This window comes from Telopea speciosissima, chromosome 2, assembly GCF_018873765.1.
Source record: "Telopea speciosissima isolate NSW1024214 ecotype Mountain lineage chromosome 2, Tspe_v1, whole genome shotgun sequence".
NCBI lineage: Eukaryota > Viridiplantae > Streptophyta > Magnoliopsida > Proteales > Proteaceae > Telopea > Telopea speciosissima.
The window spans coordinates 2,439,621-2,467,578 of NC_057917.1; the positions used below are offsets into that span (position 1 = coordinate 2,439,621).

The following is a 27,958-nucleotide window of genomic DNA, read 5'->3' on the forward strand; positions in this document are numbered from 1 at the left end:
GATAGAGATGAGAGAATTAGAGTACCTTTCTTTTAAATTTGGGATTTTCTTTTGGACACGAGACGAATCCCGAAGGGTGAAAAATCAGCTACAAATTGGGACTTTATCAAATGTTTGAGAACTCCCATGGTCTAGGGTGGGGAGAGGGATGAGGGATTGCAACAATGTTAAGTGTGTAGTTTCCCCCATTGAGGGGTGAAAAATCAAATAGTTTAATCGGGGCTTTAATGAGAGTATTAAGTCCAAGAATTTGCGCATTGGAGCAGTGGTATTTTTGGGCAGAGATTGGGCATTTTGCTAGAGCATCCTGAAGCTAGCGGGCTCAAACAATTGGGGTTGGGGGGGGGGGGGGGGCAGGGGTTGGATTGGAATGGGGAGGGGTGAGGAGAGAAGCGGACACAATGTTGGGCACATCACTAGTGTCCGCAGCCTCCACCCTTTTTTGTTCCCTCTTAGGCTCCGTTTGTTTTTCCAACATGTAAACTTTTATATTGACGAAACAAAATATTCACACGCTGAAACAAACAGAGATTTGGGGATTATTATAATAGTTCACTTGGCAATTTCTATGCTGATCAAACTAGAATCACTTTTTTCCTGGTAAAGTGGGCAAAGACATATCAAACTAGTCACACACTCGCACTACAGACAACAAAGTGCTGCCTCCTGACACAACATATAACAACTTCCAACCATCCTTTAATCACACAAACCATGCAAAATAAATTTTTAAAAGAATCAAATTCAGATCCGGATGATCCTGGATCATTGGTGTTTTAATGCCCTCTGGTTTTTTCCATACAATGATCGGATGAGCCGGATCGGCCAGACTTGAAAATTGAAATCCTGTGTAAACCATCCTTTGCACAGAAAATTTTACAACAAAAAAAAAGGGCCGGGGGGGGGGGGGGAAAGAGATAATTCTCCCATAATTCACTTTCCCCATTGGACATGGGAATCTTTATCCCCTGCAATTCCCTACCTGATCCAGTTCCCCTAGTGCCCCTAACAAGGAGAGAGAGGGGGCACAATGACCAATCCACCCCTGCCCGAACACTCTGCCCATGTGGGGTCCAACCCCCTCTTATTACAGGCACTAAGGAATTGAAAAGGGAATTACAAGATAATTTTTTTTTTTGGTGAGTAGGGGGGGGGGGGGGCGACTGAGGCACTTAAATACTGAAGTAATTTCATTCATCCAAAATATGGGAATAATGTAACGTCATCTTCCTCCAAGTGTTTGATGATAAAAGTCATCTTACTCCAAGTTATTAGATCTCCTATGAGGTAGTAGCAACAACGTATGAGAGCCCTTACTGCTCAAGGTTTCCCATAAACAAAGCTGAAAATTTTATACCCCTTTTAACTGCAACTTTTTCGAGGAAAATGAAAAAGGAAAGAAAAACAACATTTTCTCATCCAGAATAAAAATAAAAAATCTTCTAGTAAAAAGGTACTCCTGGGTGACTCGGTCACTTCTGAAGCCTTGAGAATTTAATCTGGTGTTGCTGCTCCTTGGTTGAGCTCTGCAAATCTCATGCCAACCCGCATTGAGTGCTTCAAGAACTTCTCAGCACACCGGCGGACACATGTCTCTTCTTGCTTATCTAGAGATTTGCGCCGAAAACTGTCCACACAGTCGGTGAAACATCTCTCCACCAATGAATTATACATCCTTAGGCTGCAATTGGTTATGAAAATGGAAAAAAAAGAAGAAAAGAATAACATCAAAATCTTAATTAGTGTAAATATTGTAAATATATTCCAGTAAATATTTCGATCCATCAGACTTGCAAGGAAAATCATTCATTTCAAGGAATAACTACGTATATTGCTGGTACTTGAAATTGTTTCCAAATGAGAAACAAAAATGTCTTGAAGGAGACTTTTAAACGCAAAACAGCCACAAGGACATGATAAGAAAAATGACATCGGAGAAAAAATTTCATTCCATTATAATTAAATTGATCATTTAATTAGTTCAAAGATTTCAACCATGTATCGATATGATGTCCAGCAGACACAAAACTATACGAATAATCTGATCATAAATCAACTTAATCTGCTGGCATGTTTGCAAATTCTGACATCTACTTTGGTGAGACATTACACATGATAAGTTAGAGGGTGAGATGGGCAGGGCACCAAAGACATGGTAGGGTTCCTCAAGCATATGGATGGTCTAGATCAGCAAGAGCCTTGCCGCTACGGGCTTCAGATCCCCTATGTAACAAAACAGTTTACCTGTCAACTTTAATAAGAGAAAAGGGGGAAAGGGTAGAGGTGTTTGGGATGATTCAGAAACCAGGATCAGTAAGGTCTCCACTGAAGGAAGTGGCCATCGTGCTGCCTACAAGCCCAGGCCCGCCACGTGTTTGGTGCTTCATCCGACCGTTCAGGTTAGTTTTAATTAAAAAACTGAATAGAATCCTGGCGGGCCAAAGTGGATTCTAACCTAAACCATAAAGACCAACCCGGTTTTGGTAAACCCAAAACCAACAAAACCGATGCTAACCTAAATCCCCAAATTGACTTTCCCAATTTCTTCTCCGAGCTTACTGCAAATCCCTACGACCGAAGGCTTCTTCTTCTCCGAGCCCCTTCTTTTCCGAGCTCACAGCAAATCACTACCACTAAAGGCGTCTCTTTTCTACTCCGTCGCTCGCTCTGCAACCACAAATCACAAATCGACATCCAGGGCGTCTTCCACTCCATCGCCCTGTAACACAAATCCCTCTCAAGCCAAAGATACATCTATTTCTTTTCCTTTGTGGAAGCTTTTGTCTGATTCGGTTGCTTTGAAAGTAATGAAATTGATAATTAGTTAATGCATTATGGATCTTTTTTTCTCAAGCTATAGGAACAAACAGACCCATGGGTCAAGGGGATAGCGAGGTCGAGATGGTGTTCTGGCTCTTCTTTACAATTATTGATATTAGAATGAGTTTTGATAGAACACTTTCTTTTCAGGGTATTTTGGGTGGCTGTTGGCCTCTCCGCATTAGGTGTCTATATCTATACTCAAATTACCTTTCAATTATGTTGTGACTTACTAAAATAAGTGAAAGTAGCTAGCAATGCACTCTAAAGCAGTAGCGCAAATACCAACTCATGAGCTTGAGGCATTGTTCATTGTTTACTGAGTTTTGATGACTCTTAAGTTAGTCTTTATTTTGTCTGATTACTAGTTTATTGAAAGCCAAAGTAAATTAAGTCAAAAGGGCACTGACAATGATTCCATACTTTTTGTTACTTACTAAAATAAGTGAAAGTAGCTAGCAATGCACTCTAAAGCAGTAGCGCAAATACCAACTCAAGAGCTTGAGGCATTGTTCATTGTTTACTGAGTTTTGATGACTCTTAAGTTGGTCTTTATTTGGTCTGATTACTAGTTTATTGAAAGCCAATGCAAATTAAGACAAAAGGGCACTGACAATGATTCCATACTTTTTGTTACTTACTAAAATAAGTGAAACTAGCTAGTAATGCACTCTAAAGCAGTAGCGCAAATACCAACTCATGAACTTGAGGCATTGTTCATTGTTTACTGAGTTTTGATGACTCTCAAGTTAGTTTTTATTTGGTCTGATAACTAGTTTTCAGGTTATTATAGAAGCCTTCGGTAACAAAAAGTACGGAATCATTGTCAGTGCCCTTTTGTCTTAATTTACATTGGCTTTCAATTTCCAGGTTAGTTTAGGAATCTTGGGCAACTTTAAGTCTGGAATCATCATCATAATGTTGGGATCAAATGGAAGCTAAACACATTATGGACCTAAGGTTTTCTCTTCCCCTTGCTTGCATACATACCCATGGATTCAAAAGTAACCTTAGGCCGGATATCGGAATCATCAGCCAAATCTATTTCATAGGCATCTAAATTTGAGATTTTACGTTGAGACCGTATCAAATGACTAGTATCCGGTGTATGAAGTAAATGAACATTTGTAATGTCCATTAGCCAACCGAAAAATATACATTCTTGCATTGTCCTGCTTTCTGCACGAGGCTTGGTCGTGTACATATCTCTCTTGTTCTTTCTTCGATGTCCTTGTTTATTACATACAAATCTCCTCTATATTATTAGTGTCTTATCTTCCTTGCTCTTATTTGCATAATCTTTCCTAATACTAAAACCAACCATTCCTCCATACCGGTTGTAATATTCATATGCCCCATTCTTCAAAATGAACGTCATGTCGATCCGAAGCTTATTATCAACACAATCATCTTGACCACTGTAGTCAACTTGAGAAATCACTGGATTGTCCATATCCAATGCTATCTCAAAATTTCCTGCTTTCTATAATCACCTGGTGAAACACTACAACGACCTACTATAGTTCATACACATGAACAACAAGAGAACAGATACATGTCAGGGAGGTGTTGATAAACTTTGAAAGTAACCAGACGGTGTTCCTATAGCTTGAGAAGCAAAATTTGGGGCCAATACGGCACTAGGACTCTACCTTCTGGGTAACTTTTGGTGAATGAAAATGCTAACCACAATTTGCTTAGGCTACGTTTGGTAACGGTCTCTAGAACGTTCTTTGGCCTTTTTTTCGTTCTTTAAGAACAAAAAAACGCAAAATCGTGTTTGGGTAATCGGTTCGTTCTTTTGGTCTTTAAGAACAAACCAGAGGGAATCTTGATGAAAAGAACATTCTTTACAGACCGCCTCAGACACGGTGTGTAAAGAATGAGAACAACTTAATGGGGAAAAAAATCGACGAGTAAAACCCGTGATTTCTTGGCTTTTCAACATTCTGAAGTTCAGAGGGCGCTGCGATTAGAAGGGGCAGAGAAGGAGACCTGCAAGCAAAGTGGAGCTTCTCAGTCTCTCAAGGTGAGGCCATGTCCACTGATGTCTCTCATTCTCTCTCTCTTGCTATCGTCTTCTATCTGTCTCTCTCTGTCTTGCTCTCTCCCTCTCTCTCTCTCTGTCGCAGTCTCAAGGGTTTGTCCCTCAGTCTCTGCAACTCTCTCTTGCTCTCTATTTCTCTCTGTCTTTGTCTCGCTCTCTCTTCTCCTCAAATCTCTCTCTTGCTCTCTGTTTCATATTGGTGATGCTCGTTCTGCTTGTTTAGGGCTTTTGAAATCTGTCTGTTTCAACTATATGATGAAATTGTTTAGCACTAGACATCATAGTGTGACCTAAGACCGTAAAAATCGACGGTGGTCTCCAGCGATTTCAGGTAAATCCGACCATCTCCTCTCTCTCTATTTGTTTATTCAATGTTCTCTCTGGAAGTTAAAAGCGTCATGAAGTTGGGGAAGAGAATTTTTTTCTCGGGACATATGGCAGTCGATACTGCTGTTAAGTATATTATGACTTCATTCTCTCACAATCTTACCCACAGAAAATGTAGCTGGATACAGTACCCAACTACTAATGAACGAGAATGAAAGCAAGGATTCTTTGTTAATTATTAGCTCTGTTTTTAATGGGTCCTGATTATGTATAGGGCTGCTAGGTTCGATGGAGATTATAACAAGTCTTATGACGTCGTGGTGTGAGACTAGATGGTTTAATAAAAGGGTATTTGAGGTTTTCGATCTTGTCAATGGCATGAAACCATTTTGAGAATTATTGGAATGATTATAATGCAGAGAATCTCTTGTTTTGTGGGAATGAGAACTTCTGAGTTAATGGGCTTGTAATGTAAAGTGTATGGTTCGCTATTGGAGCAACTTTCAGTTTATGGAACAATTTTAATGTAAGATAGTAGCATGCATTCTTCACAGTTGTTGTAAAGATACTAGTCTTGATCATTGAAGTTGAAGTATTCCTCGGAGTTTAGTTTTAAAGCTTGGTCACCCCCCCCCGGGGTTGTGGGTAGATAACAATTTGGACAGTTTCTTAATTACTCTTTTCATCCTCACAAGAGGTTTTTCTAGTCCACTTGTGTTGTTTATAATTGTACCAAATGCCTCCAAATTGATGAAATTTTGACCTTACTTGGTGCTTGTTATGTTGCTAGTTAGCTTCTCGGGAATATGGTAATCTCAAATTCTTCTGTTGATTAAAACCTTCCTAGCTTGTGTTGTGGCTTTGCATATCAACTTGCTAGAGCTGGATTAATTCTTCCCATCTCACTGATTATGAGCTCTTGCTTTCTATCTTTGTTGGTTTAGTTTTGTTCTTACTGTCTTGTTTGCTAGTGCATTCTTTCTTTACTGGCTGCTCTATCCATGTCCAGAGTTTCTTCTTCTGCTGTAATTTGCAGTCTCCCTGATGACCCAGAGCATTGTACAACATTTTTTTTTTGGTGGACCAGATTTCACAAGAAGTGACAATGCCTATTAAAGACCAATTGACCTTTGACCACAAAGCAAGTGAGCACTTAAGGTCTTGTCTTGAACCAGATAAGGCACACTTGCTGTCTTTTTATATTAATTACTGGATAAGTTTAAGAGGGACACCATAGCTTCCTTCAAAATCCTGGATTTAAGAAATTAATCTATGAACCATGGATTTGAATTTGGAAAGATTTTCATCGAGTCAAAAACTAAAAACTTGTGGCATTACTTGGATGTATTCCTTAGAAGAGGAATAAAGTGATTTGCTTTAACCACAAGTATTCAGGTTTAGGGAGCTCTTGACCAGGTTGCATGGAGATAGATGCATATTAGGTGGAGAACACTGGCAAAAGATTCCTTTGGGGAGAATAGAGCAACTGTAGAAGGGGTGGACAAGTAAGCAAATGGGGACAACGAAATTTGCTCCAGAAAGTGAAATTGAGTGTTAGTATCTTTTGTAGGCCTAGTTTACTTTAGGGAATATTACATGATTAGCTACTTTTGGGTTTTCATTTACAAAACTGTCCACCCTATGTTTGAGTTAACAAAAATAGACAAAATCAAGTTAAGGTTTACAAAACTGGACAAAATAGTATCTCTCCCTCCCACACTTACTTTTTTAGACATTTTTACCCCTGTCATTGCCTTCTCGCCCAGGCATCCTCCGTTCCCTACAACCCTACCCTTGTCCCAGCCACCGCCATTCTCTGCTACCCCAGGTAACAGAGGAAAAAAAAAGAGATTTTTTCAGAGGGGAACTGCTGAGGAAGGAAGGAGAGTCACTGTTTTGTCTAGTTTTGTAAAACTAAACTTGTTTTTGTCTATTTTTGTTAACTCAAACATAGAGTGGACAGTTTTGTAAATGAAAACCCAAAAGTAGCTAATCATGTAATTTTCCCTTTAGTTTACTCAGCTTGAGAAAAAACTCATTTGGATAATTTATGTCCCTGGTTCATCTTAGCTGCTGAAATACCCTTTTGTCTCCACTGCTTGAATGGTAGATGTAGGAAGGGTTGTTTCATGAGATCTTGAGGTTGGGTAGAGCTAGAGCTGGAGCCATACAACCTTTTCTTGAGGTTGTGTACAGATAGTGTTTTGTTAACTTTGCACACTAGACTATTTTCTTCTTCTTCTCCCTCCCTCCCTCCCTCCCTCCCTCCCTCATAAGTTTGCTAGTTCTTGAATGTAATTCCCCCTCTTTGCTGTATTGGTTCTTGAGGAACCCAATAGCAATTTTTCCATTGTGATCTCTAACAACAAAAGTTTTTTTTTTTTTTTAATTGTTCATAACTGTAGAATGACATTCAAGTGATGGATTCACATTTCTCAGCAACACAAGTAACATATCTAATGTTAAAATCACATGATAGGGAAACCATATATGCTTCAATGTGGGTAGATTTGCTGATATATTCCATCTGATGTGGAAACACAATTATTGAAGCAATGTGGCTTCATCTAGTTCACTGCCCAATCTGATCCCTATACTTACAAACTTGATTCGGGGTCTACCACAATAATACATATTACATGGTTCAAATGATCCACTTGTATTTGGTCCAAGGATATTATCACTGTTGCCATTACTTTTGGATGGCATCTTCAAAACATCATGAATGTCAAGGTTTGTAGCAAGGTCTCATGGTTACTTGTAAATTCCAAGCTCTACTTGATGGGTCTTAGCTCAAATTGGTAGAGCACTTGGAACATGAGCATGTTCCAAGGGGATGGTGGTTTGAATCCACCAAGGCCCTTTTTATTCAAATGTTTATAGCATAGTAAGTTATGGCACTAATCCACACAATAATCCAATTTTAATTGCATCTTTGAAATTTGACATATTTTTATAATTATTTTGGCTATGTTAATGAGATATTTTAATTTTATGCTAAGGTTGGTAAGAGAGAATGATTTTACAAGTATTTTTTTGTATAATTTAGAAGGAAATGGCATTATTATAATCAAAATCAAATTTGGAAGAACTTGTTTTACCAAACGACGTTTTTGTTCTATTATTGTTCTGAAAACGTTCTTAAGGCCGTTACCAAACAGCCATATTCATACACAGAATGCCGTTCTAGACCAGAAAAGCCAAAGAACGTTCCTAACCAAGAACGTATGTTCTTTACCAAGACCGTTACCAAACGTAGGCTTAGCTTCCATATGATCCCAACATTATGATAATGATTCTAGACTTTCAGTTACCCAAGATTCCTAAACTAACCTGGAAATTGAAAGCCAATGTAAATTAAGTTCACTCACTGAAGACTCCTATACTAACCTAGAAACTAATAATCAGAATCAATAGACTAAAAAAGACTAACTTAACAATCATCAAAACTCAGTAAACAATGAACATTGTCTCAGGCTCACGAGTTGGTATTTGCGCTACTGCTTTGGATTGCATTGCTAGCTGCATTCACTTATTTTAGTAAGTAACAACATAATTGTAAGTAGGGGTGAAACAAGGCCGGGTTTTTTAAAACACTAACCCAACTCTGAGCCCTCTTAGCTCAACCCAAGCCCAACCAACCATAGGTCGGGCTGAGATTTCTCAGCCCAGACCAGCCCAGCCCGACCCTGATTGACCCTGATTGGGCCAGGATGGGCCGGGATGGCCATGATTAACCCTGATTTTTGCTAGGGCCTGGTTGGCCCTAACTTGCCCTCCTTTTTTGTCATTTACCTCGTCCTATGCATTAAAAAAAATGAGACACATGTGATTGGGTATTGGTTTGTTTCATACTCAATTGACTATTAGACCTTTCTTTGAGTTAAAAAACTTAGCTCCCAATCTTAAAATTGCAAATATTTTCGTTCAATAGATAATTAGCCTTTTTTTTTTGGGTAAACCAATAGATAATTATATACTAAACAAAAATTGCAAATTGTAAAGCATAACCTAACACAGGGCCAGGTCAGGCTAAGAAGCCTCAACCCTGGCCCAGCTCGACCCTGACCCAGGGCCTGAAAATTTCAACCCTAACCCGCCCTCAGGGTTGAAAAATCCAGCCGAGGCCTTGTTTGGGCTCAGGGCGGGCCAGGGTGGGCTCGGGCTGACAGGACCAAACTTACACTCCTAATTGTAAGGTAATTTGAGTATAGATACAGACACCTAATGCGGAGAGGCCAACACCGCCCAATACACCCTGAAAAGAAAGTGTTCTATCAAAACTCATTCTAATTTCAATAATGGAAAAGAAGAGCCAGAATACCGTCTTGGCCTCACTATCCCCTTGGCCCATAAATTTGCTTGTTCCTATAGTTTGAGAAAAAAAGATCCATAATGCATTAACTCATTATCAATTCCATTTCTAAAACTAACCGAATCAAACAAAAGCTTCCACAAAAGAAAAGATATAGATGTACCTTTGGCTTGAGAGGGATTTGAGTTGCAGGGCGACGAAGAAGAAGACGCCTTGGCTGTCTAATGTAGTCCTATATTGGTAGGAGACCAACTAGGAGCCAGTAAACCAGGATCAGTTCTAATGAATCAGCTAGGTCAAAATAGGGTTTTTGGTGAAATTAGGGTTAGAGTTTGAAGTATGGGTTATGTCAAGTGAAGGTAGGGGAGTCTATCGGTGAAGGTTCTGAGATGTTTTAATGGATGAAAGTGTGTAAACTTGAATGGGCAGCAAGTTAGGGTTAGAGTTTTGGGTCTTGGAAAAGTGTAAAATATGGGGATCTAGGGTTTAAATGAGGGGATGAGTCTAGTGTTAGGATCGATTGCTAATGGGGGTGTGAGTGAGGTTCACTCAGATTATGGAAGGGTTCTAATGGCTGGAATTGGCTGGGCAAAAACTTAGGGTTTTTGGGTTTTGTGGGGAATGATGGAATCTAGGGTTTGAAGAGGAGTTTGGAGGCCAAACTCAGATCGAGTTTCCCAATTGAGGAGGGGAAAATTTGATCCAAATTTGGGGCAGAACTGGTGATTAAATTAGTCTATGCCAGTGTGGGGGCGTTTGGTTTTGAATTTGAGCTGGGGGAGTTAGCGTTTGGGGCTGTAGAGGGTTAGGAGAAGAAGTGGGGGATGGGGATGCTTCCAAACATACTTGTAGTTGCTGAAAGTATGAGGCAACAGCCAGTAGTTGCAGTAGCTTGAATAGAAATTAGATCTTGGATTGAAACTTGAAAGAAAATTTGTAGAAGAACCACTCGGGCTTTACACCGCAAGGTGTCGATTGGATCAGACACCAATCCCACCAGCTTTGATCACACACAAAGCAAACCTTCACAATGGAAGAGAAGTTGCAGCAGCTTGCAAGCAGTTTTTTATTTTCAAAAGTGGAGAGTAATGTGCTCCACGATTTCTATTGCTTAAATAATGGCCCAAGGACCTTACAGGCTAGGAGTATGAACACTCCTAGCCGACTACACTACTCCACCTCCCTTTCTAAATTTGTGGGAGGGTGGACCCAAAAGAAAAAAGAAAATACATTAAATAAAAGTGGTGACTTAAGTCACTTAAATTGAACTACTGGTTCAACCAGGTTGGGCTGATTCAATTTAAAAACATAAAACACTTTAAAAAAACTAAGTATGGAAACTACTACTACTTCGGTGGTAGTGATTTGCAGTGAGCTCGGAGAATAAGAAGTCTTCGGCGGTAGGGATTTGTAGTGAGCTCAGAGAAGAAGAAATTGGGAAATTAGATTTGGGGGTTTGGGGATTTAGGTTGGCAATGGTTTTGGGTTTCCCAATACCGGGTTGGTGTTTATTGTTCAGGTTAGAATCCACTTTGGCCCGCCTAGTTTATATTCAAATTTTTAATTAAAACTAACTTGAACGATCGAATGAAGCATCAAACAGGTGGCGGGCCAGGGCTTGTGGGCAGCACGTTGGCCGCTCATACCCAGGCCGTAGACGAGCCGAATCCTCAGAGTTCACTCAACAAGCCATTGCACTGAATACTGAAAAATCAAATTTCAGTTTATTCTCACTCAATAAGCCATTGTACTGAATCATCAGCAACAGACAACCCCTCTACCTGTATTTGGCCTCACACTTCCGATAATCTGCTTTAGTTACTGTGTTTCAACTAATTCCATCACTGACTATTCACCCTAGACAAATCTAAGAAAATAAAGAACTAAACTAAACAGGGTGTGGTCTGGGGGAAAAGGGGCAAAGCACACATCCCTAATCTTCAAGAGGCGTATCTTTCTCCTCTTCAGTGGACAAGCAGATTGTAACGACAGGTGGCTAATATTGAAGATGATAAATATACTTCAGCATTTACATGACAAACAGTTTCATCAAGCCCCAACCCTACCTCCAATTTTTTCATAATTAATCATTAGATATAATACGAAAATCAGAAAAAGACAGAGCAAGAAAGAAAGTATTTGAACGATTCCAATCTCGAGCAATTATACTTTACATCAAAATACCCAAAAATTCAATGATAGAAATCCAAACCAACTAAAATTGGGAGAAAGACTTTGAACCTGTCACGAATTTGAAGCTGGTCAATCATGGCCGACATTCTCAGCTTATCTTCTTCCGGTAGAGAATCCAGATCTCCGAGCATACTCTTGTCCATCTTCTTCGATCGAGCGACTTAGGTTTCCCGATGACCTAACGCACGGCTCACCTTAAACCCTAAAAATCCTGCGAAAGAATCGAGGAGCAAGATTCAGAATTTTAGTACAGTATTATTATATATGCAGGTCAAAATCTAGCCAATATTTAACCACCGTTGGAAAGCATTGCTACTGAAGCAGCTTGATTTGTCACATCAACTATTCATTCATGCATTCTAACCATTGGATAAACAAAATAATGACTTAGATTGGAGTTTAGCTAAACAATATGTAGCCCACCATATATCATGTAAGGAGACTTTTCTAAGGCTCCATTTGGTTGCAGGGGGAATTAAAGGGAAGGTAAGGGAATTGAAAGAAGTTTTGTAATCATTACCCCCACAATATCACTAAGTCCAAATTATTTCATATTTGGTTATTAAATTTCATTTTATTTTGCATCCAATTTTTTTTGATTTAAAATATAAAATAAATTTTAGATGTAAAATGTGTCATAACTAAATATGATCAAAAATTTAAGTAATTTATAGAATCAAATGGGATAATGATAATAAAAGATTTTTTTTTTATGTTTGAAAATTTTTTCTTCCTTTCCCTTTAATTCCTCTTACAACTAAATGGAGTCTAAGGTTTTTTTTTTTTACCGTTGATTTTTGTATTATATCTAGTATCAAAGAAAATTGACATGTTTTACATTTTGAAAGCAAGTGGGAAAAATTCAATTAGCATGATAATGAGCTTCAATCACATGCTGACACATGGCCAAATATATCTATTAAATCTAGCCCGATCAAACAGTGTCATGTGGCAAAAAGTGCTTCAAGTACTTTGATTAAAACCTTTCAACCTATGCTTCAAATAGACCCTACACGTACACTCTATATTCGGGGACAAGGTTTCAGAGGTTCTTTTCCTTTATGTCCTATGTTTGTTAACCACATGGGCTAATGATTCATCTAGGCTTAAGAAATGGCTAGACCATTAACTCTATGTTTTTGCCTAAATCATGTGAGACTCGTTGAGTCTTTTTTTTTTTTTGTATATTGGGTTATATACTGTTTATAGACCATAAGTTTGGTCTACAACTAAATAAAACCCTTTTTTTTTATTTTTTATGAGAGGTAATTTTCTATCCAAGAGAAGCACTTTCATGTGTCTATCTCTCTCCTCCTTAAAAGGTAGAGGTGTCTTTCACATAAAGAGGAGAGAAATAGACTCATGGGAGCGCTAGCATAGGCCGCACTACCGGATAGAGTTCTTTTTCTCTTTTTTTATTTATTGTCTTCAATATTGGTCCATTTTTCTTCTTCTCACTTGCGTAGCAACCATACCCTCATTCCCTCCTCACTCATAGAAGGACAAAATGAAGTTATTAAAAAAAGGGTTAAGTACACGTACCCCTGTAATGCACCCAATATTCCTCGTACCCCCTCTAAGCTTCTGATAAGTCCACGTACCACCCCAACTTTACCCCCCTAATGCCATTTTAAGTCCATACCAGATATTAAATACTAAAAGATGACCAAAATATCCTTTCTTCTATCTTTTTTTAAATTTGAAAAGACCTAATTACCCTTATCTATTTGCTAAAATTTGAAAAGACCAAAATGCCCTCATCTTCCCCAAATCATCATTTCTTTTGCAGATCTGCCCAGCTTTCACGGCTTTGATCTTGTTTCGACTCCATTGACAGAGCTCAACCAAGATCTGTAATGAAGCCTTAGATGCCTGTTGTGAGATCTGGTCACGCAAAACGTTGACGATCTGAACAAAACAAATTTTAGCAAGCAGTGATCTTTTCCTCTGCTTCTCCTACTCGACTCTTGGACTTGGGAAACAGAGGTTAACCTTCCCTCCTTTTCCTCCAAATCACTGTTCTATATTTTCTCAAAAAAAAACTGTTTTATATTATTATTAATTTTTCATTTCCATTTCTGTTGGTTTATTTTCTCTTCATCCCTTTGAACATTTAATATATCCTGTCTAAAATTTCACTTTTTATATTTATTCGTAGATTCAAGCTTGAAATTTTTGTTATTTCGATGTTTGAATAGATAGTTTTTTATGCTAAAATTGTAAAATTTTTAATCGAGGAATCGTCAGATTTTGGATCGGTTTCATGATATTGGTTGAGCTCTGTCAATGGAGTCGAAACAGGATCAAAGGCGTGAAAGCTGGTGCAGTTTATGTGTTGATCGAGATACTGCTAGAGACGACAGAGAAGAGAGATTCTGAGATGGTGCTGGTGGTGTTGGATCAGCTATGTGGATGCGCAGAAGGGAGAGCGGAGTTGTTAAGGCACCCGGCTGGTATTGCAGTGGTGTCCAAGAAGATAGTTAGGGTTTCACATGTGGCTACTGATAGAGGAGTGAGGATACTGTCTTCGGTGTCCAGGTTCTCAGGGACTTCAAGTGTTCTTCAGGAGATGCTGCAAGTTGGTGTTGTTTCCAAGTTGTGTTTGGTGCTTCAGGTGGATTGTAGCCTCAAGACCAAGGAGAAGGCCAAGGAGATGCTTAAGTTGCATTCTAGGGTTTGGAAAAACTCGTCTTGTATCCCTCTCCATTTACTCTCTTCTTCTTATCCATCGGATTCTTAATTTAGAGCTAAGAGGGCCGAGACTCTGGAGGCGAGGAGAGGAAAGAGATGCTGCAACTTGGAGTGATGAGCGGCTGCGAGAGGTGGAGGAAGTAGAGGAGGGGAGGAGAGACAGTGAGGTGGGGCTTCACGGTGGGATGGTGATGGTGTTAATGGTGGGTGGTGGTGGTGGGTATGTAAAAGAAGATGATGATTTGGAGAAGATGAGGGCATTTTAGTCTTTTCAAATTTTAGCAAATAGGTGAGGGCAATTAGGTCTTTTCAAATTTTAGAAAAGATAGAAGAAAGGATAGTTTGGTCATCTTTTAGCATTTAATACCTGGTGTGGACTTAAATGGCATTAGGAGGGTAAAGCAGGGGTGGTACGTGGAATATTGAAGGGTGGTACGTGGACTTATCAGAAGCTTAGGGGGTACGAGGAATATTGGGTGCATTATAGGGAGGTACGTGTACTTTACCCTAAAAAAAAAGAAGAAAACATGCCTCGCTAGAATCACGGATCTTTATCACCTCCAGTTCTTTGACGCCGATTCCCGTTCCTCTAACAAGGGGCTGAAATGACCTCTACCCATGCCCAAACATGGTGGGGTCCACCATCCCCCGGGAGCTGGGGTCAGAACTGGAGGTGATAATTTTCCTAGAATCACTAGGTTTTGAGAAAGGCAAGTTGAGTTGAAAAACCTAGTTTTCTATCTGTTGTTTAAAAAAATGGTCCCTTAAACATTTGATTAACAAAGGATGTACAACATGGTTATGCCAATAGCCACTTGTTCGGGTTGCTCCCAGTATCACTTTGCAAAAAATTTGTCTAACTTCAAGTTCTGTCGCACACACCAATAAGGAGTTTGCTTGGATCAAAACCTATTTCCTTTAATCATTATATTTAAATAATAAAAAAAGGATCACTGAGATGCCAGAGTGCAAGATTCGGAAATCGCTAAGCATAACCACATGGGCACAGTTTCAACTTGGAATTGATTTGGCAAAGTTACACCCCTTAAATCACTCCCTTCAAACTTGTAACAACATACAAGAAAGGTCGGGGGGTTGAGATCTTCATGTTGCCCTCGTATATTGACATCATACAAACCAAGCGAATAATAGGAAGCAAAGCAGTATATTTAATGAGGGGAGAGAAAAGAGAACTACAAAAGAGATATCATGAGAGATAAATACATACTAACATCATATACTTTGTTTTCCTCATAAGAAAATAGGACTAAGTATCCCTCCACCACTCGGTGAATGGAAAACTACCATTCTAGGGTTCACAAACCCTTTCTAGATTCTTGTATCTTCCCAAAATACCGTCCCAATATCCTGTACCACGCTCTCCCATCCTACAGTGAATGAGATCTCATTAATCGTGATTGAAGCGAAACTCTGTCCAAAAAAAAAAAAAAAGGAAACCAACTCGGCCTTGATGCAACATGTCTTGAGAACCCAAACCTAGTTTAGGTTCTCTAGTTCTCATTCCAGATACAACGCAGCTTGAGCTCAGATTAGGATATCCTCAGCCTAACCTAGACCATTTGGGCTCATAGTCAGACAGGGCTGACCCCACATTTGACATTTCCATTATTTTGGTTGTTAGTTTAGGCATTCTAATTGGTAGCTACTACGTTCGCAGTATTAATATCTATAAAATGAGTTTCTTAAAGTTTTGAAAGGCCAAAGAATTTGAGAATTCTCAATGGCTAGTATGGGTTGGGAGAGATGGGAAGAGATAGATGAGTTTCATTTGTCCATTTTGTTCAAGAGTGTGGTTTCCAAAACCCTTTATGCTTTATCACTTGATGTAGATGAAACCCCCCTAACTAATGAACTTAGAGGATGGAGTTTATGTGAGCTTACCCTAGCATTGCTGGTTTATAAGAGAATGATTTCTTTGAACAAGTGGCATAGGAAGCACACTAATGAAGATCAATGAAACGGTTTCGTACATAGAGGGTAGAGAAGTCATTTTATGTGAGAATGAGAGAGATACAGAGATAGGAGAGGTAGCTAGTGTGTTATCTACAATCATATTAGAAAACATTTTCCTTATTTATATCATTAGGAGGGAGAGGATTCTCTTAACAAGCAGAATAGGAAATACACCAATGAGGTACATCAAAATGGTGTAGTACATTGGGGGGTAGGAAGGTCATTTTATATAAGGTGAGAGATAGACACGAAGGGTGCTAATGCACCCTACCCAGTGGCTCAGAGAACGTTTTTCCCTTTAATAAGATATATGTTACGTAATCCATTCCACGGCTAGATTGAGAGGAGGGTGTGTGAAGATGTGGGGTTCCTTTGAGGACTTTGACTCATCTGTAATTTCTAGTCACTAGAGAAGGACCGTTCTCTTTTTTTTTTGGTATAAAGAAGGACCGTTCGATATGCATTAAAAAAAAAAGGGTCGTTCCCTACATTGAGGCCTTTCCTATTCATTTAGTTGATTGAGGGACCTGGCTCAGGGATCCACCTGTGAAATGACCATCCCACCCCTATTTTTGCTGTTGTTTAGTGGGGCTGGACCGTCCAGCTCCCACCACGGCTGGACAGGATCCCTTTTCCATATAAGAATGGTAATTTTTTTTGGGTAAAGACACCATGATTTTAAATAGGGAAAAAGAAATATTTACACATCATTTTTTTTTTGGTTAATGGATCCAAGAAATATTTCTTATTTACACATCAAATTTTTTTTTTGCCACACGGACAGGTGAGGTGGCATTTAAGACCATTTACCATGAGTGGCAGTTTCCACGTCCAAGAGTCTATCACATGGCCACATAACTTGTAGGACTCATGCAGGCCGGGAAGTCATGTTAATGCCAAATTTCTGTAGCTCTCACTTCAAAATCCCAATGGCAACACACAACAATTTGAGGAAGTTGGCAGCGAACTTCTTTTGGGGCAAAACCGAGCACAACTCAAAAATCCATTGGGTTTCCTGGGCCCGTTTAAGCTGCCCTAAGGCCAAAGGTGGGCTCGGCTTTAGAGACCCAGCTCTTCAAAAGTCAGCGTTCCTCACCAAAGCAGTCTGGCGTTTATGGAGCCAGCCAGACTCCCTCTGGGCCCGCTTCATCAAGAGTATATATTTCCCCAACATAAGCTTCATGGAAGCCCGCTTAGGCCATCAGCCGTCATGGGCTTGGCGAAGCCTTATAGAAGGAATAAATGTACGTGCTGCGGGCTTATGCTGGAAAGTAGGAACCGATCATGGAATTCGGCTGTGGAAAGACAGATGGATCCGTACCTTGAAGGACTTCAGACTTCAACACCCAAAGCCGGATGGGCGCAACCTTCACTCAGTCTCAGATATCATCGACCACGAGCATAGAAAGTGGAACCTTGAGCTCATAACTCAGTTTTTCAACCAGAAGATAGGGAGGCGATATTAAAAATTCATCTGGGCTTGTTCCCTCAAGAGGATTCTCAATTTTAGGCGGAGTCAAGGAACGAAGTTTATTCGGTGAAATCGGCCTATCGTCTTCTTGCTGACCAGAGCATCCAACGCCAGAATGAGAAGGCGTCTTCCTTTTGGCAGCACTCTTGGGCCCAGATCAGTGATGGTGTCTGGAGAAACATTTGGGATTGCCAGACCTTGCCGAAAATCAGAAACTTTACGTGGAGAGCTTGCGCTCAAGGGCTTGCATCGGCAGAAGCCCTCAACCAAAGGCGGGTGCCTATTGATCCTCTATGCCAGTGTTGTGGGTCTTCAGTGGAATCGGTTGATCATATACTCCTGGGTTGTGCTTTCATGAGAGCAGTTTAGTCTGGTTTGGTTCCTCCTTGTCCTTTATTGTGCTGCAAACGGGTGAGTCTCAAGTCCACTTGTGGATTAAGTCTTGGGAGTCCATTCATACAGGTTGCAAGATGTGGGCTGGCATTCTTCATAGCTTGATTCATTTGGCTAGCCCGGGCGGAACGACTTGGTTTTCAAGAAAAAAAACCTGGACCTCAATTGAAGTTATTAATGCAGCCCATAAGGCCCACCAGGTGTTCCTTCAGACAACATCTACTGCTCAAGTGTAGCCGGCTCAACCGAGTAATAGCCATCGAAGGGTCGGCTGGATTCGGCCACCTCCAGGAGTGTTCAAGATCAATAGCGATGCCTCTCTAAAGCCTGAGTCAACCGAAGGAGGCGTAGGATTCCTCATTCGAAACCACCTTAATTGCCACTTGTTTAATTGGTAGCTGTCTCCAAGCCCCCTCGGTTCTAGTCCAGCTTGGTTGGAGAAGCTCTGAGTCTGCGCGATGCCTTACTTTACGCCCCCTTGGAGAGTGTCTAGACAAGGCCCAGATGGAGTCAGATAGCATTGACCTGGTTCGCTTAATCCTTGAGCCTTTCAAGACCCAACCCAGTTGTACAGAATATCCGGTACCTAGTTACAATGTTCAACTGATCGATTCAGGTCGGACAATACTCATGCATGACAAACTTTTGACACCTGTGAGTGATATTTTGAAAAATTCCCATTACTGCTGTATCAGAACCACACCTGATTTAAAAATTTGAGAAAATTTCTATTATTCTCCAATAGTTACCTTATTTTTTTACTCACTCAAAAGTTCTCTTTGTTTTTCAGTGAAGTTATAGAGTTACAGTAGAACACCGAACGTGCAGTGAACTAAATGCATGGCCAGACTAGGGATGTAAACGGATCGGATTCGGATCGGATACGGATCGGATGTGATCGGAGCCGGATATTCCCTGGTCGAATACGGATACCTCTAAACGGATTCGGATGCGGATCGGATTCGGATTTTCGACCATCCGTTTACATATCTGCCTTGTGTAACCCGGACCTTCCTCCCCCTAGCGGATACAATTCTCTCTCAATCCATATCTCTTAGATCATGATTCTCTTTTCATCATATTCTAGAACTTGTTTAATCTTCAAAAACCCTAAAAATCATTATTTACTTAATTTTTTATTATTAAGTATTCGGATTTTTTTTTCGGACGGATTTTAATCGGAGTATTCGGATTATTTTCCGGATATCTCTAAACGAATACGGATGCCCCTAAACGAATACGGATGCGAATTCGGATTCGGATTTCGGTTATCCATTTACATCCCTAGGCCAGACGTGTATCAATATTACATGCATTTTGTTTATTGTTTTTCCCACTTTTGCGTTGGAAGGATCATGGTGGTGGAGTCCTATTTAAGCTAAGAGCTCATCCTGATCTTCTGATATATTTTCAAGTTTCTTTGTGCGGAGTTTGAGGGGCAGGAACGGGCGGTGCCGACACTATTGACGCTGACTTCGGCGGCGCAGAACTTAAGAAAGAGATTCGACTGGGCGTGAAATACAAGCCAATGGAATCAGGGACGTGGAGGTTGGGGACACAGTCACCGACACAGTCGCGGATCCTACCAAAAATCGAGCAAACGACAGCTTTCCACTTGAAGGAGTAGATATTAAATGGAAGTGAAGAAGAAGGGAAGAATAGGGTAGTTCGATTTCGATATATAGTGATTGGTAGTGCTCTGTAATAAATCGTAAACTCATAGATTGTTAGAGCTTTCTGCTCCATAGATTATTGAGTTAGCAGCGTACGAAGAAGATGCCGAGCAGCAGGTTTTCAGGTTCATACTCATCCCCGAAGGTCGATGTTGCAATCGATATGGGAAATCCTTACCTTAACCTCACCCTCGATGGCTTCTTGAAGATTGGTGCTGTAATAATTTCGATCATCCCCTCTTGTTTCTCTTCTGTTTCGATTCTTTCGGAGATTTTCATTTGTTTACTTTCTATACATTTTAATGTGATTTATATAAAATCTCGGTGCCATCTTTCTTGCAGGTCGCAGCAACGAGAGTGGCGGCTGAGGAAACTTATCACTGCCTCCGTGCAGGTCTTCTACCCTTATCTATGATTTTTTTTTTTAATTTCCTATTTTACCCTTTAGAATGCGTTTCTGGTTGCACTCATCATCTGATTACTTTCCATGGAAGATTATTTTTTGTTTGAGGTTACAGAAGTAAGTAATTATGCACATCACTACTACCCAGCATACCTGATCTCACCTCTTTGTCCATGTTCCACTACCCAGTATACCTGATCACCTCTTGGCAGTTGATTGTTTGAAATTTCATTCTCCTTCTCAATTTGGGGGCAGCCCATGACTTAAAACGATTTCCTCTTCGATTACAAGAGCCAGAACTACCTAAAATTTTGGGGTGCTTCGAAAGAAAGAAATATGAGCATTACCAGAAAATTAATACTCTGTTTTTAAGAAAGAAATTCTGTCATTCTGGAATAAAAAATGAACATAAATTTCATAAGGAAAAAGTTGGCTGAGTATTTAATTTAGGAATTTATAGAGGCCTTTGACTGTACTAGCTGAAGAATTTATTCAATATAAGAAATATACATTTAGTACTATTAGAAGAGTTATTAATTGAAATTTTTACAGCAGAATTTCATCGATCTGTACAAGAAAAATACATTCAATACCATGAGAAGAGTAATTAATAGAACTTTTTACAGCCCAAAGGGGATTATCTCAGTTGGCAAAGACCAAATCCTCACAATAAAGAGGTCACGAGTTCAACTCTCTGTGGCCTACTACAACAGCAACAACATAGCCTTATCCCCACAATTTTCTTAACTTCATTCTGGCAAATTTATACTTTTACAGATCCTTTGCTTCCTTAGTCCTTTGCCATGTCTTAAAGCTAGCTTTCTTTGTTGTAGTAGCTACTTGAACCTCATCATCCCACCACCAACTCTCCCAAGGGGAATGTTTCCTTTCGTTTCTCCTAGGACCTCTTTAGTCATCTTCTTGATGCAAGATGTCATCTCGTTCCACATCGTGTCTCCCTCAAAGTCCCAATATCCTTGTTTGACCACTTTATCAGTAAATGAATTCAAGGAACCGCCTTTTAAGCTCCACCTCCTTATCTTATCTTAGGGCAAATAGGCTCCCCTATCTTACGTTTCTGCGTACTGAGGCACATATCCAGGACCACCAATCTATGTTGGTTGGTTAGGCTCTCCCCTGGTATAACCTTACAGTCCTTACAAAACTGTGTGTCGGACCTTGTTAGGAAGAAATCTATTTGGCCAATGTGCTGCCCACATTTGTAGGTAACAATATGCTCCTCCCTTTTTCCAAAGAAAATGTTATGCTATGCTATGCTGCACATCCTTTATGACATGAATGAAGCACTGTCCCTGTCAAGCTTACGTCATGCTGCATCTTCAGAGGGCCATAATTAATCACATGTAGTTGCATAAACCTTCCATCAGGTCAAGTAAGAAACAGAGGATAGATGCTTAGAGATAATGAACTACATAAGCAAATAACAATTAAGTATCTTCTCAAATACACAATGCATGTATTACACTGATGAAACACAAACTTGTTTACCACAAAAAGGAGAAGTGCTAAACGCTGCATCTCTTCATATGGCCAGAATTAAGCACGTGTAGTTGCATAAACCTTCCATTGGGTAAAGTAAGAAACAGAGGATAGATGCTTAGAGATAATGAACTACATAATCAAATAACGATTAAGTATCTTCTCAACTACACAATGCATTTATTACACTAATGAAACCCAAAATTGTTTACCACAAGAAGGAGAAGTGCTAAACTAAGGTTAGAGCTGATATTATCGCAGCATTAGAAACCTGGCAACTGATAGGTGAATCTTTAATGTAGGAGCTTAACTTGCACTTTGCAGCATTTCTGTAGTTTTCAATTTTTCATTGCGTTTATGGCACATTCCTACTAATGGGGTAATTTCTTTTGTTCTTACATGTTTACTTAATATATTAGGCACATGTGATGCACCAGCATGCATGTTCTACAGTTTGTTGGTTAATTTTCTCTACTCATAAAAACAATATTTCTCTAATTTTACCGTAACAAATCTGGTGCAGGGAATTTTTCAAAGAACAAAATGGAGCACTCAGTAAGAAATCCTGAAGCCCTTTCAATTATTATTGTTGTTGTACAACATTATATTAGAGTTCTTCCTAAATAGATCATCTGGTGATTATATATGCATAAGGATCAATAAAATTCTTAAAATGTCTTGGTTGGTTGGAAGGTTGAGTTGACAATTTGGAGTTTTAAATTCAAAATCTTAGTGCCTTGATTTTAACTAATGATCAGTGGAGTTTTAAGTTCAAAACCTTAGTTCCTTGATTTTAACTAATGATCAATCTGATCAGATTTGGACCTGGATCTGATATGTTAAGCTAAAAAGCAAGGCACTTCGTAGTTACATTTCTCCAACTTTTTCTTTATCAAGAACTCCATAATTTATTACTTCTGGTTAAAACTCTGTAACTGAAGTGGTTTACCAAATGTACAATTTGAATTTACAAAAACATTAAAAAATGGAAAGGTTTAGGATTCTTTGAACTTAGGTTTCTCCTTGAAAGAACCCATCTAATGATGAGTTCCTGCCCCCATGTATGAATGTGTACAGTAGTGAGGAGGTCATTATCCTCCCTGCCTCAGACATTGGCACCACAATGTCTTTAACTGATTTCGACCCAATGGTACGTGCAGGTTCATAGCATGTCTCCTAGTGATGTTACATGCCAAATTTCTTGGTTCTTCTCGACTTTCAAAATACTAGCCCCCAAATTCACCCCTCAATGAACCTGAGCTTTAACATGGTTAGATTGTGATCAATGGAGCTGATATCAGAAATCGCTTTTAGGCTTTCAGGCATACCTTTGTGAGTCAAGATGTTGAAGGAAACCCCTGCACGTTTTAAGATTGAGAATGGTCTGAAGTTATACATACGTAGTATCTCTATTCTGGCGTCTCTAGTTGTAGTTCTCCATCGAATAGAAAAGTTGGACACTTGGGACCATTTTAACAATCTGAAATAGCACATTTTTTATGAAGGTCATGGCATACAATAAGATAGATGCCTGCAGTTACTTAATCATTTGGCTTGTGACAAAGATCTCCTAGATGGGACGATGAGGGAGGGGGGATTTGAAAATGCACTACACACATGTCATGCCTTATCAATAATCCACATGTGGTATGGTCTCCTATTTGGTAAATTATCTGAGAGTTTGTGGGGTATGGCTTACATTTAGAGAAGGCTAGGCATGATTAGAGCTTCTTGAAACCACTATGTTATGGAGGTCTTAGTTGACTATCCTTTTAATGAATGAAGACTCCTATTATATTGTACTTGTTGTTGTTTATGTTGTTTGGTGTGGCATGGCCATGTTCAACGGAGACCTTTGGATGCTCCAGTACGGAGGAGTGATTTGATTCAGATTGAAGGAACTAAAAGAGCCAGGGGCAGACCTAAAATGACCTTAGGAGAAGTAGTGAGGAAAGACATGCATTGCTTAAGCCTTGTATCAAGTATGACATCGAATAGAGCTGATTGGAGGGCAAGGATCCATGTAGCCGACCCCATTTAGTTGGGGAAAGGCTGAGTAGTTGTTGTTGTTTCTTCAGTCTGAATTGGAAAAACCATGCAAATAATACATTTTCAGATTTTACTGATGGATGTCTGTGTAATTACAGCTGAAGAAGATGTGCAAGGAGGCTGCGTATTGGGGTAAGCCTAAGACACAAAATCCTGAGGATTGTTCTGCTGCATGAGATAATACAATTGCAACATGTCTGCATTGATTTCTTTACTTCTACAAGGAGCGATAGATTAATACAGGATTTCTTTTATCACATTTGCAGGGACTATAGCTGGTGTCTATGTAGGAATGGAGTATGGGATGGAGAGGGTCCGTGGCACAAGAGACTGGGTAATTTCTTTGCTAGATTACTGATGTTTCTGCCTTTGTATCTGTGGCTAAACCTTTTTTTTTTATCCCAATAAAAAAATCATTCAGCCTGTGGACCATGCTGTGATTGCTGCCACTGCTGATATTAATCCTTGTTTTGTTCAACATTGCTCAATCCACAGATTTCCTTTGTCAGGATGCAGGAGCACTCTTGCATCGTTTGACCTTTTCTTGAAAGCTGGAAAAGGGGGTTTTTTTATTTTTATTTTTTAGCAGTTTGTTATAGAGATGGTCTCTTGTAAAGGATCATGCCTTCCAATTGTGACCCATCTATCCTATGGTTTATTTTCCTAGGAGAGTATGTTTATTTAACTTAGTTTAAGTAGGCTACTTACCAAACAAATTAACATAGATAAAACTAGGCTAATTTTCCTATTTAAGAGTTAAATTTATTTAACATAGATATTAAATAAAGGTCTGTAGGCTGAGTAGCTGGGGTCCTGCTGTTGCATCCATATCACCAACAATGCTGCATTGGTCTCTGCTTTCAGATGGTCCACGTTCATGTGGCGTCATACTCTGTGGTACTCCCGTGAGGTCCTGAAATTCTGTTTCTTGGGTGTAGTCAATCCTGGGTGCAAAACCTATTATAGTTTCCCATTGAGTTTATTTGACATAGAACTTCCATAATATTAGGTGCCTTACAGTCTCTCAGTTGTGACTTGTGAGGTCAAGACTTGGCAACTCAGCCATTGTCCTTAAACTGAAATCTGCTGTTGGCTGCATCCTTGTTTTGGTGGGGTGCCACAGCATGATGGTGAATGATCGTTGCAGATGGTAATGGTATGGGCTGTCCCACATTTTAATCACCACTGTTTTGCTAGCTATTAGGTGTCCTACAAGAAATAGCCCTAGAATCAGTGAGGTTTAGTGATCTTGTAACAGTACATCCAATCTCCAAGCTTCGAGCTTCGGGGGGGGGGGATTATCTCCAGATTAAAGAATGAGAATGAAACATGTGATACAGTTACGTGGCTTTTGTTGTAAAATAAGGATGCTGCATTATCAGCAAATTCAGTAGCTAAAAGTATTTATAGTTATGATTCATATATTTGAAGACATAAAATGGTTCTTGGTGACCATCTGGGTAAGCTCGCTTTTGGAGTTGCTATATCTATCATTTGGATTGAGCGCAACCTCAAAAGATGGTCAACTAAATCTAGATCTTTCCAGCAGATCTGAGACACCAGTCTCTTTGATGTTAGAAGCAAGTTGTCCGCCATGCCCTCTAGATGTTCTGACTCTCTTTGAAATAAGCTCATTGTTGCTTCTTGGGCCCTTCCCCACTCATTCTAGAGTTGGTGGGGCTTTGTATTGCTGTATTTTCTGTTTTATTTGTTTTTCTCCCCCTTTTCTTCAAGGGGAGCCCCTAGAAAAAATTTGTAATGTGTTAAGAGTGAATTCAACAATCTATATGTCATTCTGTCCTTTCTTTTGAGCTTTTTGCAGAAAAATGCGATGCTTGGGGGTGCAATTACTGGGGCTCTGATATCTGCTGCAACCGACAACGGTAAAGACAAGGTTGTGTTATCTGCTATATCGGGAGCTGCCATTGCTACTGCAGCTGAGTTCCTTAGTTATCTTACTTGAATGACAGAATCTACTACTTCCTACTCTCTGCAGATCGTAGAAGAGAAGGAAAAGTAAAACACTATCTGCTATTTTGCCTCTCTTTTAGAAATACTGCACCTTGTTGTAACCAAATTGGTGATCTTAGAAATTGTAAAATCCTTTTAATTGCATTTTATCTTATTCGTAAGAACTCTTTAAATTAAGGAAAAAAGATTTTAAAAATAACTTGAAAGTGACTCTCCATTATGTCATGGATTCGTGGACAAAGTTTTCCTCCACCCATAGAGGCGGTTCACCCACCATCCTCACCATCCTCACCATCCTAGGGTTCATGAACCTCTCTTAGGGTTTTTCTATGTTTCAAAATATCCTCCCGATACCCATTCCTGCCTTCTCCTATCCCATTCACCGTAGGTGGAGGGATACTCAGTCCGTCATGGACAAAGTTTTCCTCCACTCATAGAAGACGGTGTACCCACCATTATAGGGTTCACAAACCCCTCATTGTTTGAACATGCTCTATTATTGTGTACTTATTTGAACGTTAAAGTGTTGACTGTTTCATATATGATAGTGTACAGAAACAAGTCCCTCTTAAAAAAAAAGGGAGAAAGAATGCTAACTAGTACTGCAGTGCGGTGTATCTATGCGCTCAGACGCAGTTACACATGAAATGATCGGCACATCCCCTAGAATGGTGTTAAGGATCTGATGTGAATCAATCACTTTGCATGCGGTTATGCCTAAGCGCAGGTACACGCCACACTGCAGCATCCCTTTTCCCTAAAAGAAATATGTAAAACTCTAACGCATTGAAGTCTTTGCCAGGTGTGATGGCACATTCATTTTTCCATAATCAAATATATGGAGTCCCGAGGTTCAAGTAACTAGTGGTTTTCAGTGTTAAATTTAAATTCTCTTTCGTTTATATATTTAAATTTTGTAAAATAGTTTACAATCTGTAGTGAACTAGCCAAGGGTTTGCAAGTTAATTATGCCCATGCCATCGTGGTTTGTTGAAATTTACAATGGGAGTAGTAATATTATTTAGGGTAGTGCTCACAAGCCTTCCACCACATGCCGCCCAGCATCTCCTCCAGCCATGGCAACTCAGGATAGGGCCAGCAGAGTTGCAAGCCTTTTGTGAACTTGTGATCAGTATGAAATAGGGAAAATTACATGATTAGCTACTTTTCAGTTTTCATTTACAAAACTGTTCACTCTATGTTTGAGTTAACAAAAATAGATAAAAACAAGTTAAGGTTTACAAAACTGGACAAAATAGTGCCTCTCCCTCCCAAAATTAATTTTTTAGATATTTTTATCCCTACCATTGCCTTCTCGCCCAAACATCCTCCGTTCCCTGCAACCCACCCCTGTCCCTGCCATTGCCATTCTCTGCTACTCAAACCCGCCCCTCCCTTCTCTTCCTTGTGATTACCCAGGATGCCTGGGCGAGAAGGCAACAGCAGGGGTAAAAATGTCTAAAAAAGTAAGTGAGGGAGGGAGAGACACTATTTTGTCCAGTTTTGTAAACCTTAACTTGTTTTTGTTTATTTTTGTTAACTTAAACATAGAGTGGACAGTTTTGTAAATGAAAACCCAAAAGTAGCTAATCATGTAATTTTCCCTAAGAAATACCTGAAACCCATGAATAGATTTGATCAAACAATTATTACTTCAATAGTGCTAAAAAGAATAACTTGGGTTGTTGCGGTTGTGCGACTTAGAGAAGGTGGGTTTACGTTCACGGTCGAGTGCTAAGATGGATTTTCGGATCCGACTCCTCTCCAGGGACCTTAGTGCCTAGGGCACGCTCAGGGGGCATTCAAGGGTTGGGCTGTGCCGCACACATCTCGACGCATGCCTAGGTGTGCTGGGCTCCCTGGAGAGGAGCTCAATCCAAGGATTTCCACTATTTCGTTAATAAAAAATTACTAATCCTCAATCCCTTATATATAGCATATCCCGCAATACAATATAGAGAAACCTTAATCCTCAAGAGTACAAAATTACCTCCCAGTATAAACGACTCACAAAAAAATTCGGATCTCCAACCCTTGGCCCACTCAGAGGCGTGTAGATCACCAATATTGGAGAAGAATCACCAGTAATTCTTGGATTAAGATGAGATCAGGCTTCACAAATAACAAGAGA

At 39.7% G+C, this 27,958-nt stretch overlaps 2 protein-coding genes and 1 long non-coding RNA gene across 3 annotated transcripts; 1 reads left to right on the forward strand and 2 right to left on the reverse strand.

Annotated features, from left to right (window-relative positions):
* Window positions 1-1,249: 1,249 nt before the first annotated feature.
* LOC122649886 (mitochondrial import inner membrane translocase subunit Tim9) lies at window positions 1,250-11,937 on the reverse strand. The gene is made up of 2 exons (XM_043843142.1): window positions 11,751-11,937; window positions 1,250-1,681 (listed from the first exon to the last, which is right to left on the reverse strand). Exons 1-2 carry the CDS (start codon window positions 11,843-11,845, stop codon window positions 1,495-1,497), a joined length of 282 nt encoding a protein of 93 aa, XP_043699077.1. The 5' UTR covers window positions 11,846-11,937; the 3' UTR covers window positions 1,250-1,494.
* Window positions 11,938-14,165: 2,228 nt separating this feature from the next.
* LOC122651771 lies at window positions 14,166-22,053 on the reverse strand. Its single transcript, XR_006331507.1, has 3 exons — window positions 22,043-22,053; window positions 18,449-18,453; window positions 14,166-14,422 (listed from the first exon to the last, which is right to left on the reverse strand). It is a non-coding gene; the product is annotated as an uncharacterized LOC122651771 (long non-coding RNA).
* On the forward strand, window positions 19,963-25,823 carry LOC122651768 (outer envelope pore protein 16, chloroplastic-like). The gene is made up of 6 exons (XM_043845301.1): window positions 19,963-20,121; window positions 20,247-20,298; window positions 22,331-22,362; window positions 23,955-23,988; window positions 24,123-24,190; window positions 25,679-25,823. Exons 1-6 carry the CDS (start codon window positions 20,008-20,010, stop codon window positions 25,817-25,819), a joined length of 441 nt encoding a protein of 146 aa, XP_043701236.1. The 5' UTR covers window positions 19,963-20,007; the 3' UTR covers window positions 25,820-25,823.
* Window positions 25,824-27,958: the final 2,135 nt, after the last annotated feature.